This window comes from Phaseolus vulgaris, chromosome 9 (genome assembly GCF_051622355.1).
Source record: "Phaseolus vulgaris cultivar YP4 chromosome 9, ASM5162235v1, whole genome shotgun sequence".
Taxonomy (NCBI): domain Eukaryota; kingdom Viridiplantae; phylum Streptophyta; class Magnoliopsida; order Fabales; family Fabaceae; genus Phaseolus; species Phaseolus vulgaris.
In genome coordinates, this window is record NC_143506.1 from 15,955,427 (window position 1) to 15,972,917 (window position 17,491).

Here is a 17,491-nt window from a genome sequence, read left to right on the forward strand (position 1 = left end):
TAAGTAAAGTAATACCAACTAGTTTTATTTTGTAGTTGACATTATTTTATTTTAATTATTTTTTAACAATTATTTTTAAAAATTAATATTATAAATAAAAATGGAAGCTTTAAACTGATCTCTTTTAAATGAAAACTGATTTAAGAGTGGTGTTATTAAATAATGTAAAATTAATTACATTTAAGTTTATTATAAATAAATATTTAAGTTCAAGATAAGTATGAACACTTTTTTTAATCGAAATGTTTTATGGAGACAAAAATAAAAACCTCCATCAATATTATAATATTTAATAGAATTTGAAATAAGATTAACATAATATTCTTCTTGATCTATCGTCCAATGTTTTTAATTGTTCAATTAGTACTATGTTAAAAATACTAAAAAATAGTAATTATTACATATAATAATTGATATTAATAGTATGTACTTTTAATTAAAAGATACATGAATTTTTAGGCTTTCACATCAGTCCAAACCACAAGGCATATTTTGACACTCTTACATTTTTATAGGCAGGGACAGTGTATTTGCTGGTTGTTTTGATGGTAAATGTAGATGTTGGACTTGCTAGGGTTTAGGGTTTATCCATTTTGGATATCTTGCGTATGAAATCCGTCCTAAAGTGGTTCGCATTTATATTTTTGTGTATGTATAAGAGTTGATCCACCTTAAAGTGATTCGGATTTATATATTTTTGCTATTGCTGATAAAAAAAATTAAACCTATTATTATTTAATTTTAAAATTTTATTTATACTTGTCATTTTCATCTGAGTATAATATTTTATTATTTGAACAAGTTATTGTTTAAAAAGGTTGGTGTTGAATCTTTGTTTCACCATTCGGACCCTAGTTCATTTCATCTAAATTTCTTTTTGATTTTCCTTGGCATTTACTCATTGCGAAGGGTGGACATTGATCTTCGTCGCTTTTTGAGATGGACAAGGAAATGCGCTGCAATGATGGCCTGTGTTTGGTGAAGTTCTTCAATTTTCTTATAAATCAAAGTCAATTAATTTTATTTTCTCGAGTCTAAATTTTGCTCCTGACATAAATGCATTGGGCTCATAATGACGGTCTTCATTAGGCTACTGCAGTATACTTCCCTTTAAATTTGGTTGGTAAATGGATCCGCGTTTCCTTTTTCATAAAATTTGACTGGAAGAGTATGATCCCAAAACAAATAAAAAGAAATTGGACCAATTCCAAATATATTTCTTCCAGTCAACAGATTATAAAAATATATGAGTAAATGATTAAGACTAGAATTTCATTATTTCCATCCAAGACTATAACTTGGTAATAGTCCAAACACATCCAGAAGTTATAAAGTACTATTTTATTTTCTTTGAAAATTACGTGATTTGACGGAGCCTTGACCACAATTCAGTACTCATCAAACATTCGAACCCACCTAGCTATCTATGTGGGTTAGTTACAACAGACGACATAATTAAACTAAAAAATTATGACTTTATTCTGTCAGGGAAATGGTACGGAGAAATATTCTCAGTTCAGCAAACACATATTCAGAAGCAAATCGCTCCATATTAGATTGACCCAGAAAACAAAATAAAGATAGTTTTAGTTTGATTTACGCTGACTGTAACGTTGTATTCCGGAGACATCTATGATCCCCGGTGGGAAAACAGGATCTGTAGCAGCTCTAACAGCAACTTTTGCCACCGCAGTAACATTGACAGGAGGTGTCAATAGAGGCCCAATAAGTGGGATCTGGTGCAATGGTTTAGCAACTTGGAAAATCTACAGCAGTCAAGTAAAATTACATATGAACAACAAATTTATTGAGCTGGTATTCAGGAGAAACTAAATCGTTTTTAAGAATTAGACATTCAATCAAAAACCGGAAAAGTAGAAAGTGCTATGCCATGAATGTATACTGCAGACATATGGATACACCGACATCCCCCCATATTTTTAACCCTTACGATAACCTCCCTCGTAAAGTACATGCTCTAATGTATTCCAAACGCTTAAAAGAATCAGTGTAATGTAAAAAGAGGGTTAACCAATTAAAAAAGGTAAGTGTAGGGATAGAAAAAGTAGAGAATTGTTTGTACAATTTCACAAAACTTAAGGAGTGATTAGTATAATTTACTCTAAAATTAATGTCAAATCATAGAAGGAGAAAAGTAATGTCTGCAGTATTAGCGAAGCTCGTGAAATTACCGTTTCCAATGGAGATCCAATTACACCAAGGGGTAACTTAATATTCCCAACACTTCGAGTCCCGTAAATAAATCCTGGCCTTAGAATTACTCCTGAAAAAAACATGTAATAGGGCAATCATGTACGATCATAATACTCCCTAATACCGAGAATCACGAGAAACGATTTTTACTTTCTTGGAAATATCTGCAATAATTAGCTAAAATAGAATACAAAACATCGAGAATGAACCATGAACCATGGCAGGTGCATGAGATCTAACAGACTTTAGAATAGGTTATGAATGCCTTTAATACTAATTCTTTTAAAAATTAAAATTTAAACTTAACTCAACCTCACCAAATTGGTTCATAAAAAGTAAAGATTGTACTTATTTATATAATATAATTTGACTAGATATATAGAATCTCCAATTGTTGTCATTACCTACTAAGATAGCAAACACATTAAAATATTAAGAGTAGCCTATATTTGATTTGGACCTCAGGAGCAATGTTAAGAACTGAATACATACCTCCATAAGGAAATTTGCTTAGGAGCTCTGTTTCAGCAGCTTTCTGCATCAATTAAGAATATATAAAAACGTTTCAGCATCAAATTTACGAATTTTTTCTTTAATTTATACATGATAAAGACTGCAGCACAAAGAGAATTCAGAATATCTCAAATAGACGACTGAAAAAGTATAATTATCAGTGAGAAAAAAAGAACTAGCCAACCATTTAAATCATTATGTATCTCTTTACATGATCTATTACAGACGATGAAAACTCTAAAGATGGAAGCTCGCTCAGATTGAGGAAAGACTATGTCAATGGCTAGTTCACTTGAAGTTAAAAAGAAGGAGGTTAATCAGTAAAACCATCATCAGGTGAATCTTCCAGAATCAGGAGGATGCACAATAGACATATTGAGGGGAGTAAAAAGGGGAATCATGTTTAGGAAGGTAGTTTTAAATAGTAGATTTATGGTGGCAATAGTTATATATGTTGAGAATAAAGAAACTAAGAAGGCATGTGATGAATTCTGTGTTTTCATGGAGGAGCTATTCAATTTAAAGATAATTTGCATAATACTAAGTTACCATATTTTAGGTTAACATAAATATAGAATCAGTCTAATTGATCCTAATATCATCAACTACTATAATTGTAAGATTCTAATGTAACTACAAGATTTTAAAACTCCCCTCAAACTAAAGGATATAGGTCATATGCACCAAGCAAGTTGATCATGAGAATTGACAAAACTAGCCTATAGTACACCAGACATTACTTCTTCTCTGAAAAAGTAACAATCAACCGCCTATAGTTTATACCTTTAAAGATCCACCTATAGTTTATACCTTTCAAAATCCGGAAGAGACTTTCCCTAGCTTGGTAGGAGTTTGACATTGGGATGTGGGTTCTCTTGAAATTTAACATTTTCATTTTTTTAGAATATCCATTGCGTACTTCTTTCAGGATATGATGATCCCACTTTTAGATTGTCCTACCTCTATTCCAGAGAAATGTTTTAGTTTATCAAGATCCTTTGTTTAAAAATGCTTGAAAAGATGTTGCTTCACCTATGTGATACCTAGTTGATCACTATGGTAATGACAATGTCATTAACACAAACAACTAGATAAATGCGTAGGTGAGCGATGATAGAAGACCAAGAAAGTACTCAACCTTGCTCATCATACCAAACTTTTGAATCACACTATTAAATCTACTAAATCATACTCTAGGTGATTGCCCTAAACTATAAATTTCAAATAACTAACAAGTAAAATCAAGCAAGTGTTAATGCACCCATGAAATGTAAAAAATTGTTCATACTTCTCCATCACATATTTCCTAGCAATATTCATCAACTAATAATTCATTCCTCAAACTATTCTCAGCATAAAGAGCAGGACGTATTACCTTTCCTTGATAATACCCCTGCACTAAGTAATTTACGACACCATAGTCAGCCGAAGAGATATAGACAAATCTTTTAACACCTGTAGGACCAAGAACAAATCATCCAACAGTAAGTGGTAGAGAACTATACAGAAGGAAACAATAACCAATACTTCACAGGACAACAAAAATAAGAAACCAATTTTAGTTTTTTTTCTAAATCTATTGAACTGGAAAATTGCAGAGTTTCTAGTGAATGTTGCTAGATATCACCTAATAATTTAGATGATGTTTGAATTAATTCAATAAATACTAACTTCTTTCATTAGGCTCATTCCATGTTTCACAACAAATAAATGTATAAACAAATTGTCAAAGAAAATGTGTACTGAGACAACTAGTTTGGTCCACAATTACATGAAATGAAACAACATTCTATACACCTAACATGGCTTAAATTGGCGAACTACAGAAAAAAAAACAGAATATTTTCTAAATAATGCACTATGGGTCTCTTTGACAAACTTCTCCATAAACACTTCTAAAAGAGAAAAAAAGAAGAACAAAACAATTGAATGTATAACTAGAGTTAAAATTGAATCCATAAGTTAAAATTAATTTATGTTCAAGTTAAAATAATAACTAGAAAAACTATACAAGAACATCTACAAATTAATGTATAAGCTAATTTTAGCTTATGGAGAAGCTCAATTTATTTTTTCTCTCCTATAAATACTTGCAGAAAAGTTTGTCCAAATATGTCTGATTTTTTTTTGTAAAATAGACATAAGTTATAACAGAAAGCTCAAACACATGACAATAAAGGCTAGAGACATCACAAAAAACTTATAATTGTTATGCATCACATATGCTATTCAAATGGAACAACCCTGTCTAACATACATTATCCTATTTCTACGTACTGTCTAACATATATTATCATATTTCTACATAGGGGCTATCATAATCATTGGTTAAAAAAAAAACTAACTTTAACCCCAATTAACCAGTTTTATAATAACCTGTTGATTAAAAATGATCCTAAAAATCAACCATACATGACAAGTTAATAATATTATAACAAAACCATAAATGATTTTCCATAATTGGTTTTGGTTTGGTAGAACTAGTTTTAATTTTTGCAAAACAGATTATATAATCAGTTGCAACTAAACTGATTATATATAATCAAATATATATCTTAAAAGTGGTTACCAACTTTTACCAATACATGACAAGTGAATATTATAACCAAACCATAACTTCTTTCCATAATGATTTTGGTTTGGTAGAACTGAAAAACTGGTTACATAACCAGTTATAACTAAAAATGGTACATCTTAAGCTAATAGTTGGTTTTGGCTTTTAAATACTAGTTTTAACATATAGTTGGCAAAAGAGTACTAGTTTTGAATCATAGAGTAATAGTTTTGGATGTTTTTGCACAAGTAATTCTAAAAATCGTCCAAAATGAGAACATTGTCACTGCATTGGACATACCATTAACAAGTGTTGGAAGCTGCATGGGAAATTCCCCTCGTTCACCTAATATTGTCTAGACATCTATTGTCAAGTCACCTGTTGCTCTTACATTACCATCGATCAACCTCATCAATGTACTATTTTACATTGCATTGGTGGCAATGTACATCAATGTACATCCAAGGGTCATTGACTTCGATGCAGCATATCACATATCTAATATGTGTTGTACTTGTAACGCTTCTCCTTACTATAATTTTTTTTCCTTTGGTCCAAGCATCATTGACTTCAATGCAGCATATCACATATCTAATATATGTTGTACTTGTAACCCTTCTCCTTAGTATAATAACCTCAATTATCATCTACTTTCCACCATACTTTTTTATACTTGTTTGACCCTTTTATATTTTGTTCTTATTCTTAAGTCTCCAGGTGAAGTTTTATCTATTCCAGAATGGCAAAAACGATGATTGATGAGATATGTATTTTTCCAAGTAATGGTATACATAGAAGTGGTTTCTCTTCCAACGGACAAATCAATTGTTAGGTGTCATGTCAATGTTGTATACTCTTAAAATAGGACCTAATGGTAAAATTGGTCGCTATAAAGTTTGTATGGTTGCCAAAGAATACACACAAATCTATGATAAGATTATACTCACTTTCTCAGATTGCCAAAATGAATTTATCCAACTTCTCTTCTCCATTGTAACTATTCAACACTGGACTTTGTTTCAGTTTGACATCAAGAATGTCTTTATACACGGTGATCTTAATGAGGAAGTCTACATGGAGCAACTTCATGGAATTGTTGGTTAGAAGAACTCGTCATCTGATATGGTATTTCATCTTTGAAGGTCCCTGTACGGCCTCGAGAAATCACTTTGTGCATGATTTTAGCATTCAAACTGTCATCCAACAATTTGGAATAATGATACAAAGGGATGTTGTTAAATTCTCTATTTTACCATCATTCTCCCTAACTATGTATCTATCTCATTGTATACGTGTACAACATTGTTATGATAGCTAGTGATAAGGAAGGTATTGTCCAGTTAAAACAATATCTTGTTTAACGGTTTTGACAAAAGATCTTGGGACATTTAAGGTATTTTCTTCGTATAAAAGTTGTACAATGAACATTCTAGAAGAAACAAGGATGTTAAATGCTAACTTTGGGGAAACACCAATGAATTTGTGTAATGCCTGAGTAAGGAGAGCCATATTCTGACCCAGTGAGATACAAATAGTTAGTGGGTAAGTTAAATTGCCTAACACTTACTCACATTTCATTTTTAGTGAGTGTGGTAAGTCAATTTTTAAACTCCTCTTGTTAAGAACATTGGGTTGCAATCATACGACTCCTAAAGGGCAATTATGAAGATAAGAAAATACTTAAACTGTTAGATTAGATATTCTAACGTTTTGCGTTGGGTCACCAAATGATAGACCCTCCACTTCAAGAAATTGAGTTCTTGTTGGATGTAATTGGATATCATGTAAAAATAAAAACAAATTGTTGTGCCAAGATCATGTGCAGAAATAGAATACAGGACAACGACATTAGTTTCTTCTGAACTCATATCACTAAAGCAACTTCTCAAAGAATTTAAATTTGAAGAAAATTCCCAGAGGCAACATTACACTTTGCATCTAATTCTACCTTTCAAGAGAAAACCAAACACTTGAGGTAGATTGTCATTTGATGAGAGATGGCAAGAATTGAACAAGAGATTATTAAGAATAGATGTGTGAATTTCTCAATTACCTTGATCTGAAGCTGCTCTAATTGCATTGATGTTAGCAGTCCCATTAATTTTGTACATGTATGAGTTGGAGCCAAAACTACCAACACACGAGATCTTTCAAAAGAAACAAAAGTTAGCACAATAGGTCTATCATCAAAAGGGAACAAATATTAAAGTAACCAACAAAATTTAGACATATTAGGTCAGTTAGTGCCATGCGTGCAGGATGGTTACTATAATTCTCTCAACCCAAATTTTCTCGTAATCAATCACAAACACTCCTTTTTTTCCTTGTAATCTGTTAGAACCACGTTTTTCAACCAAACTGAACAATCATTCTCATCAACATTATCTAAAATTCCCCCATGACAAAAGCTACACTCCAATCACCTTTACCTAGCTTATCCCATAAAGGGACATAAAAGTGTGAGATATTTAGTCACAGGAAACTAATCAAAACATGTCACCAAACAAATTGTTCAAAATCTAAAGCAACATCTTGTAATAGCACAAGAAACAAAATATAAATAAAACCAACTTGGCTTTGAGCTTCCTCTAAGTTGCAATAATTTACCAGACATTATAACAAACTAAAGGGGAAAGGACTTGCAACTATTTTTTTAACATGCACATTATAACAAAGTAAGGGGAACTTACAACAGCAGTGACCCCATTCAGAGCTTCTTTCAATGAATCAGTTGAAAGGATATTCCCTAATTATTAGAAGACAATATAGACACGTTAGACTATTATAGTGTACCACTAAGATGTTGTCTACAGGGAAATGCTAAAAAATAAAAAAAACAGACCTTTATACCAAATAACATTGCCAGCCCAGGAATCATGTAGGGATGACCTTCCAGACCTGGGAAGTAAAACATGAAGTTATTGGCAATGCAGATACATTACAAGAAGAAAAATGTTTAATAATAAATTTGAAAAGCAGGTGACAATTTAGAGTGTCAATACATAAAGCATGACAGACAGATAATAATACAAATATGAAAAAGAAGAAAACATAGATGTAGTTCCATAAATGTTTTTACTGTTCTTCTCCGATCAAAATTCATGTTGCACCTCAATAATTCATTCCTCTAATGCAAAGATGAAATTTCAATTCTGATTGAAGAACAGTACCTAAAACACCTACATAACTACATCTAAGTTTTGTCCAATGAGAAAAAGCATCAAACCTGCTAAGACTTGCAACAGACAAGCCACGTTCTAAGGCTTCTCTACAAATGTGTGATCCAACAAAGCCATTGCCTCCCAACACAAGCAACTTTAATAAAACCCAACACAAGTTTTAGGTTAGAAAGCCATAGAAGCAAAATAAATGTTTCATATACAATTATAGTGCTAGAATACCTTTTCTGTTGGGGGTGGTGGCACATTTACAGTCTCTGCTTCTTCAACTTTGAATGGCTCATCAACTTTATTAGAACCCGTGCAGAAATTTCTCCCGCTGACTGACACTGCCGTTGTACTGCAAGGTAGGAAAAAAAAAAGAGGAAATCACAGTGAAATGACTTAATGAGTAATTTACAAAAGCATGAAGCCAATCAACATAAAATTCAAATCACATTTGTACCGAACCTAACACTGTGAATTCCATAAAGAAAAATTAAACTCATTACGCGCTTAAATTGCAGAGGCTATCCACCATCGCAAATCATGTGCAGCATTGCTAATTCGGTAGAGCTCAATTTCATTTCAATCAGGTAGTTACAGAAACTTACAAATCTTACAATATATGAATATAAAATATTAACAAGAAGCAGATAATCGAATTGAATTTACAACAAAAAAACGACACGATTACTGAACATAACGATTAGTAAGAATAGAAGGCGTACTTGAGCCTGGAAATGGAAGGCGTGGAATGGATCAAGCGCGAAAGCAGTGTCCTCATTTTATGATAATTGAATTGAGTTTTGAGTTTCGAATGTTCTTCAGGAAAGGAAGCTTGTGGAGAGAATAAGGAACGGCGAAAGGAGGTTTACGAGAATCAAGTCTCTACTAAACTAACTGGAAACTGCTGAGGGCGAGAAAGAGCAGCGTACACGTGGCGCCTCTTCCTGCTGACACCTCTTCGCCCTATGTGGCTATTTTCCCACCCCAACCTTCCTCACACGGTTAATGACAACTTTTTTTTTTTTTTTTTTTTACAATTGCTTCATATACTCAATCAATTTTGACTCTCATCTAACGAGAATTTTAAAATTCCATTTTACCCTTTTCACACATTTACTTATCTTAATATCCAAAAAGTGATTTTTATATATTTTGGATTTTAAAATTGGAAAGTTCATTTTCATATTTTATTTAAACTTTTGGATGGTTATATCTAGAAGTGAGTTATGAATTTTAGATTTTCATATTCAAAATGGTGTGCTGTAAATGATGTTAAGGATTAAAATTCAGAACTCATTTATGTTTGTTTACGAATCTTGACATTTGGAAGCTCATTTATGTTGTCCAGATAAGTTTTCGGATGGTATAATCTGAAAATGACATATTAATTCCGAATTATATATCCAGAACTTTGTAATTTGATTTGTAATTTGACTTACATGAATATTCAGAAGAAAAAAAAATTAAATCATTAAAGGATAAAATGTACATTTTGCATCAGTATATTTGATGGAAATCTGAATTGATACTGTGTAAGGAGAATTGATGAGTTGGTTTCAAGGTGCATGAATTAGTTTATTACCCGACTAATTTCATTGATATTATAAAAAATTATTGGAAAGAGTTACTTTTCTTGCTATTATTATAAAATATTTAATTTCTAAATTAATTATGAGTGAGTGGGGCATTAATTTTTCTCTATCCATTCACACGGAAAGCTGTGAATAAATGGTTTTGATAAAAATACTAACTATGGATTCTAATTTTTTTTATCACAAATAGGTCTGAGTAATTATAATTAGGTTGCTTTTGAATCTAAACAGGGATTAAAACTTAAGAAATGTGGTAAAAAGATTAGTGCTATATCCACTTTTGAGAAAATTACAAAGTTCTAAATATCAACACTAATTAAGTATAGTAATTAGCATCACTTTCAGTATTAAATGCAGCCACGAGCTGTTGTTTTGTGCTCCATTTATTAGAAAATTACTAATATCACGATGCCTGTTAATGGATGCAATTGTGAATATAAACGAAGATACTGACGTTTATGCCACTATATAGATCTCTTTTCTTTCTTTGACGTCTCCATACATATCATTTTTAATATTGTGACAAAACTAATTAGCAAATAAAAATAATAATTTTCTATAAATTAAAATTCATTACACAAATGCTAAATACATTTAGGTTTTCTTTCATCTCACTTCTACTTCACTATTTTATATTTTTTGTCATACTACTTGTTACATTTATTATATAGTTTCTTTCATTAATGAAACATTTTTATCTTTAATGGATATAAAATTTTTAACGTTTTGGATCAATTAATATTGATACTTGTGTGAGATAACATATTATGGATAGTCCGCTCTGATAGCGGATGGGTTGATAAAGACAATAAACATTCGCTAGGTTTTAAATGACTCTGATACCATATTACAATTACAAAGTAGACTTTAAGCTAAACTCAACTTCATAAAATCGACTTATAAAATAAGGTTTACACCCACTTATATACAATTAAATACTATAATCTCTAGTCGATTTGATATCCCACCACTTTTGTAATATTTAAAATGGTTTCTGGGTTTTTTTTTAACATGAAAATAAGATAATTTTAGTTGTGTGGTGGGAGCAAATAAGGACAGTGAGGTGATACGATGGTCCTTTGAATCCGTACCTTTGTCGTTTGAGGATGATGCAAGTGTGGGACAAACTATCCAACGTTGAAATTCCACACTAGATAGCCATTTCACGTCACCAACTTCCACTACCTCCCTCACAACATCTTCATTGTGAAAAAACCTTCCATCACTCTCATTTTTTCTACTTCTTTTGCGACCTTCCCCACCTCCATTGCATAACATATCTCCCATGGCCTCAAGTAGACGAGTGGAGTGAATGAAAACAGCTAAAAGTAGAGCCAAAACAAACAAGTTTTGGTGTCAATGGGGGACAACAGTGGCACACCACAATAAGAATATGCTAATTTCAATTCTCAAGATCTTAGTTGGGCACAGACATGTACACACAATTCAAAACCCTTACATAGATTTCCAACATGAAAGGCCACAGGACGAGACTGAATGTGACCTCATGATTCTTTAAATAATTGGAAATATATTAAGTACATTTCATATTTTTGGGTTATTACTTCTTATTTTTTTATACACTTCAGATTAAATATAACTATTTTAAGACATTTTTAAGAATAAAATATTAATTACTCAAATGATATTAACTGTCTGGGAGAAAGAAAAGAAACGTTGAGTGCATAGCAGCACTACGATGTTATCTCTATCCCATGATTCCAATTAGGAACTACAGCACCCGCCAGCATTTACAATATTCCCACTAATATTATTCATTGCACTTTTCTTATACAATTAATAGTTGTTACAAGTCCAAATAACTTAAATATCTCTCTCCATCTTCACTATTGCAATCATGCTGTATCAATAATATCTCCATCTCTCTTAGACATTTTTATTTGGATATAAAAGTCCAAGAACTTTTACAAGAAGTTTTTATATATATATTTTTTTTTTCTGTTAGGGAGATGTGACCTAAAGAACTATTGAATGTTTCGTTTTCTTTCTTCTTTTGGGCAGGTTGTTAAGGTTTTACTGTGATCCTTCTTGTCTTCGTGATACTCCTTCAACTTTAAGTCTCGGGTGAATGTCAAATGGGTGAGGTACCTGCAAAAGGCACTTTGTCGCTCAAGTTAGTAAAAATGGTATTCCACACTCAGGTGTGTAGAGTAATAATGACGTACTTTTTTCTTGGAATATACACTATTTATATTATTTTAATGAACTTGTTCGATTAGTAGAATGAATCACACTTAAAGTTACATACTAAAAGTTGCATTACCTAAATTCATAATGGTAGTTTAACTTCAGTAACCTTTGAAAGTTAATGGTTAAGTGTCTCGGTCAGCTCTCTTCTGCCTCATCCCATAACAATTAAGGTTTTGAAATAAATTGAAAGGATTTCAAATAACATAAATTTTTGTTTAACCGTTTAATAAATACTCAACCCTTTCATTTGAAAATGACCAACTGAATATCACGAGTCCAAAGGAAACCTTTTGACCTACTTGGTTGATACAAATTTCAATGCAACGAATCACCCATATGAGATTATTCATCAGAATATACCCCTCAAGCATATTCCTGCAGCAAGGACACGACAACCACTTGCACCTAGTCCTAAATCTCATAGTTACACTGAAACAAGAGTGAATAATCAACAGTAATATGGGGGCTATGCTGTGTTCAACAGGGGTAACGACCCTAATTTCTTCACAGAAAATATCAAATCCGATATCCAAATGATGATGATACTAAAGGAAAACCGCAGCTTTGTTTCCACTTTGCCCACATTGTTTATTATCTTTTATCCCCTGTTCATGACTCTGGCTACTTTCATTGTAGTAAGGTCTAATCACACAGCACATAGTGCGCTTTCACTGTGGCCTTAGATAGCAACCCCAAACCCACCTTCGATAAGAGGTTTTTTTTTTATCTTCCATGAAACATGAAAATATTACATCATTTAGAGAAATCCCTTTTAAATGCATTATCTGTGGTCTAGTAAGAATCTGTAAAGCAGTATAACAATTACTGTATCTAATTATTTCTCTAAACCCCACATTTTTTAAAAGTGCAAATTCTTCTCTCCATATGACATCATGCATAGGATCACCATCAAACACAAACATCTGTTGTAATGCATGCTCTCCCTAGTTATAATTACTAATAGTTCTTCAACAGAACAAGAATAATGTTCAACATAAACTAATGAGTTCATCTCATACTGGTTAACATACAACTTCAAACTATTTCTTTCAAACCAAATATACTATAATATAAAAGATGCATAACTGCAGTCTAAAAAATGACATGAATAGTAAAAAAAGAAACTCATAAGAATGCGATTCACAACAATCTTATGAGTTGTCAACTGCAGTTTTGCATGCTCCATAACATGAGCTGTCAAAATAAGGCTTCAAAGGAACTTCTTAACATCAGGCAGGGTCAATTATGATGAGTTACTTACTCCAAGTTATAAAATGTTTATGGTCTGTGGTTCAACCTTAACTTCTTAGCTAAAATAGAACTTTTAGAAGTATCCATCCAAACAAGTCTTTCTGTCAAAGTTAAAAGATAAAAGTAAGTTAAATCTTCCTTCTATATAAAGTTGGTTAACATTGATAGAATCAGGATATTTAGTAATTGATGACTCTACAATGATACTGTCTGAGAAAAAAAAAATGTATGCGTAATATATACCTGAAATTTTCAATTTGAGAAAAACAAAGTTGGCCAATAGCATAAAGAGTTAAACAACACTAAAAAATAGTGGTTGTGCTGCTGCTTGAAGTCTTATGGGGTACCCTAACACAGTGCCACCCTTGCCCTGCAAGTTATATCTATCTTGCAACAACAAAACAGGGTGAAGTCCGTGACCCAAAAGAGAAAGCCAATAACCCACTTTACTTTCTCTTTATAAATAGCAGTCACCCCAATCTTCCCTTACAACCTCACCTTCTAACCTTCTTTATCTCTACGCAACACCTACTTCTCTCCCATAACCAAAACCCTCACACACTCACATACTACAAGCTTCCTAAGTTTAAACAAAATGAGGAGCATCGCCGCCACAATAGCCTCAACTTCAACCGCACCCACAGCCGCCACGTCATCATTGACGACTCCTCCTCACCCCACGTGGCACTCTCCCGTTCCCTACTTGTTTGGAGGACTCGCCGCCATGCTCGGTCTCGTAGCCTTCGCTCTCTTGATCTTGGCTTGCTCCTACTGGAAAATATCTGGTGGGTTGCAGATCGAAGAAAACGGTGAAAGGAACATCGAGAATGGCGGCGGCGAGAAACAGGGTGATTCTGAGAACAAGGAATCTGTTAGGGTGTACGAGGAGAAGATTCTTGTCATTATGGCTGGAGATGAGAAACCCACATTCCTGGCCACCCCCAAAGCCTCCTCTGTTTCTCGTCCTGTTCTCAACCATTTTGAGAAAAGCCTCCAAAACCACGTGACTTCTGAGAAATCAGAGAAAGAAGTGGAAATCCATAATCAACAACCTCAAGAAACGCGGCAGCAACAACAACAGAGCCAGCGACAGCAATAAGATATCATTTTTGGTTTGTAATTCTATGATAGCATGGAGTTCATCTTCCTCTGTTTTTCATCATTCACTCTTTCTTTTTTTTCTCTTTTTCCTTTTCCTTGTTTTTGGACCTTGTTAGTTTGTTTGTATTCTATTGTTTGTTCGGAAATTGTAAATTTAACTAAGCGAGATGAATTGGAATTGTACCAGATTTTGCAGAGCCTTTGCATGTCACTGCTACATTTATTTTTGCAGATATTTATTTAGATCACTTATAATTTTACACCTTTTCCTCTTCCTCTTCCTAAAAATTACACCTACAAAAATGTTTACGCCTCCTAAAAATTACACCTACAAAAATGTTTACGCCTCGTGGTAAGAAAACATATTACAGGTGATAACCTGATAAAAACAATAAATACTCGTTAATATAGGGTCAAAATGACTATAATACGATGTTAGGAAGTGAACTTTAAGCTTAACTTAACCCCATAAAACTGACTCATGAAGTTGAGGTTTGCACCCACTTATATACAATGAAAACATTCTAATATCTAATATCTAGTCGAATCTCAATATCATCAGTTTAAAAATAAATATATATAATAAAAAAGAAATTTAAAATTAAATGATATAATAAATTATCAAAAATAATAATATTAAAAATTATAATATAATTGTATTAAAAAATTGAATTGTCAATATAAGTTCAATATATTCAATATGATAAACCGTGATAAAAAAGATAGTTTTGCGTCATTAATATTTTGACCCAGCCAGGGAGGGTTTTGCTTTCCAACCAAATTAAAACTTACTTTTCAATTTCTTTTAAATAGAAAATCACTTAAAAGATTTTAAATTATTAATATTTTCTCACGCAATGTTATTCGAGCATGAAAACCAGAAGCAATGTCATTCAAAAAGCAGCGAACAACCAAACTTCTCCACCACGATGAAAATCTAAGTCATTGAGTAATAAACATGAAAGAGAATGTGAAATGGGAACGAAAACCATAAAAGAGACCTTAGAGAAGATTTCTAACACATGCAAGAATAGGATTAATTTATATTGCTTTGGTATTTTTTTATAGCACAGTGTTCACAATAAAAAATTAAAACTCAATAAATAAATAATATAATATAATATTATTATGTACTTTATTTTAATTTAATAGCTATCTATTATCTTTATGTTTGAAAACGATAAAAATTAAGTAACGAGGAGTACAAAGTGGATATGGGTCACGTCCAATAGAAAGTGTAACACCTAACTCAGATACGTTTTGTACGTTGAGTTAAGTTATTATTTTTTATTGACATTTTTAATATTAATATTTATTATTATTTGTTATTGTATATTTTTATTATTTATTAGTAAAGTTAATATTAATAAGTGCTGTAGGAGTGATTCAAAGTAAGGTCTAATAATAAAAGGACATGTAATCATTAGATCAAGAGAATTTAATAATTTAGGTTATTAAGTTGAGTTAGATTTTATTTACTGTTACCCTTGGGATCAAACCCAGTTGAATTTAATATTCATATAGTTCAATTTCACACACTAATAAAGGTATTCAAATTTACACAACAAGACCCACTTATGCGTTTGTAACGAAATAAATACAATCTCTAAAATTAACAAGGAAAAATAGTAACTAATTAAATCATAAGTCAAAGTTATGTAAGTGTTATAAATTTCTAATTTAATTACATAACTCAAACAATTCTAATTGTTCTAATTTTAAATCTATTGTTGAGATAATATTTTTATGATTAATCATTGTATCGGAGACATTATCTATTATAAATTCCAAAGTTTCATCATGATTTTGTGCTTAAAAATAATTTAAAGGATTAAGGTAGAAAAATATATTTAAATTACTACATCCATTTCTTAGAGATGTGAGATTATTAGGCATATTATAACAAAATCTCAATCAAAGTCAAAAGGAAATTAGGACTCATCTTTGAAATCATTTTTTCACTCCCCTAATCGAGATCTAAGAGGAACAATACTTCAGTTTTGGAACATCTTTTTCACTCTCACAAACAGTGTCAATGTCTCAACCTCAAGTCCATTGAGATAACATTATTATGATCAATCACTATATCTTAATTATTATCCGCTTTGAAAATCAAAGTTTTATTTTTGTCCTTAAAAGACACATAGAAGGATTAAGAGAAAAATGTGTAAATCGTAAATAGAAGATTATGTTGAACTTCATTCAAAGATATCCAATATTTATATGACCATTATTAAAGAAATTAATTATAACGATTCTTTACTTCTAAAGTTTGATTAAATTTCAAAATTCTCTACGTTGCAACTCATTCTTTATAAATTATTATGAAATGTTAATGGTTACTTTTATATTAGTCTAAAATATTATAATGTTTAAATGAAAGAAATATTTCTAAAAGAACTCAAATGAAAAATTCAATTCACTTTTTTTCTCAATAAAAAAATTAAATAAATAAAGATATTTTATGGATAATTCAACTTTTATTTAAAGACTATTATCTCACAATAAAATCAAAGAAATCCATTTCACATAATATTTTTCTATCCATAAAACATCTTTATATATAACCATAATCTAAAATCAGATTATAATTTTCTACAAGCATAAAAAACACTTAATTAAATTCGTTTCCAATGAAACTTCATAGCCTCACTTCTTCCTTTAGGATGTTAATCCATCAAAACCCTCTATTTAACTTTGCATCTTAATATTGAAATAAAAAATTACATTTCCGAAACAAATATAGCATCTTTAAATTTAAATAATATATTGATTATTTAGATTTTCTCAACAATGTATAAATTTGATTCGTATAATGCACTATAATACTTTTCACCTTAGACATATTGAATTTTATTTTGGGGCAGACACATTCCAATAAACTAACA

At 31.4% G+C, this 17,491-nt stretch overlaps 2 protein-coding genes across 2 annotated transcripts; one reads left to right on the plus strand and one right to left on the minus strand.

Moving 5' to 3' along the window:
• Positions 1-1,326: 1,326 nt before the first annotated feature.
• LOC137821943 (NAD(P)-binding Rossmann-fold superfamily protein) lies at positions 1,327-9,446 on the minus strand. Its single transcript, XM_068626760.1, has 10 exons — positions 9,171-9,446; positions 8,683-8,800; positions 8,508-8,596; positions 8,124-8,179; positions 7,972-8,027; positions 7,335-7,428; positions 4,103-4,182; positions 2,707-2,749; positions 2,193-2,284; positions 1,327-1,766 (listed from the first exon to the last, which is right to left on the minus strand). The coding sequence occupies exons 1-10, from the start codon at positions 9,224-9,226 to the stop codon at positions 1,587-1,589; spliced, it is 864 nt and encodes a 287-aa protein (XP_068482861.1). The 5' UTR covers positions 9,227-9,446; the 3' UTR covers positions 1,327-1,586.
• Positions 9,447-13,915: 4,469 nt separating this feature from the next.
• Positions 13,916-14,800, plus strand: LOC137822776 (protein GLUTAMINE DUMPER 5). The gene has a single exon (XM_068627771.2). The coding sequence runs from the start codon at positions 14,098-14,100 to the stop codon at positions 14,599-14,601; it is 504 nt and encodes a 167-aa protein (XP_068483872.1). The 5' UTR covers positions 13,916-14,097; the 3' UTR covers positions 14,602-14,800.
• Positions 14,801-17,491: the final 2,691 nt, after the last annotated feature.

What these genes read in the sequence shown, in the direction of transcription:
- LOC137821943 (XM_068626760.1), bottom strand. Translation starts at nt 9,226, where the DNA reads ATGAGGACACTGCTTTCGCGCTTGATCCATTCCACGCCTTCCATTTCC. An exon ending in CAATGTTATTTGGTATAAAG is followed by an intron (nt 8,028 to 8,123) that starts GTCTGTTTTTTT and finishes TCTAATAATTAG; the next exon opens with GGAATATCCTTTCAACTGAT. An exon ending in TGAATGGGGTCACTGCTGTT is followed by an intron (nt 7,429 to 7,971) that starts GTAAGTTCCCCT and finishes TTCTTTTGAAAG; the next exon opens with ATCTCGTGTGTTGGTAGTTT.
- LOC137822776 (XM_068627771.2), top strand. Translation starts at nt 14,098, where the DNA reads ATGAGGAGCATCGCCGCCACAATAGCCTCAACTTCAACCGCACCCACA.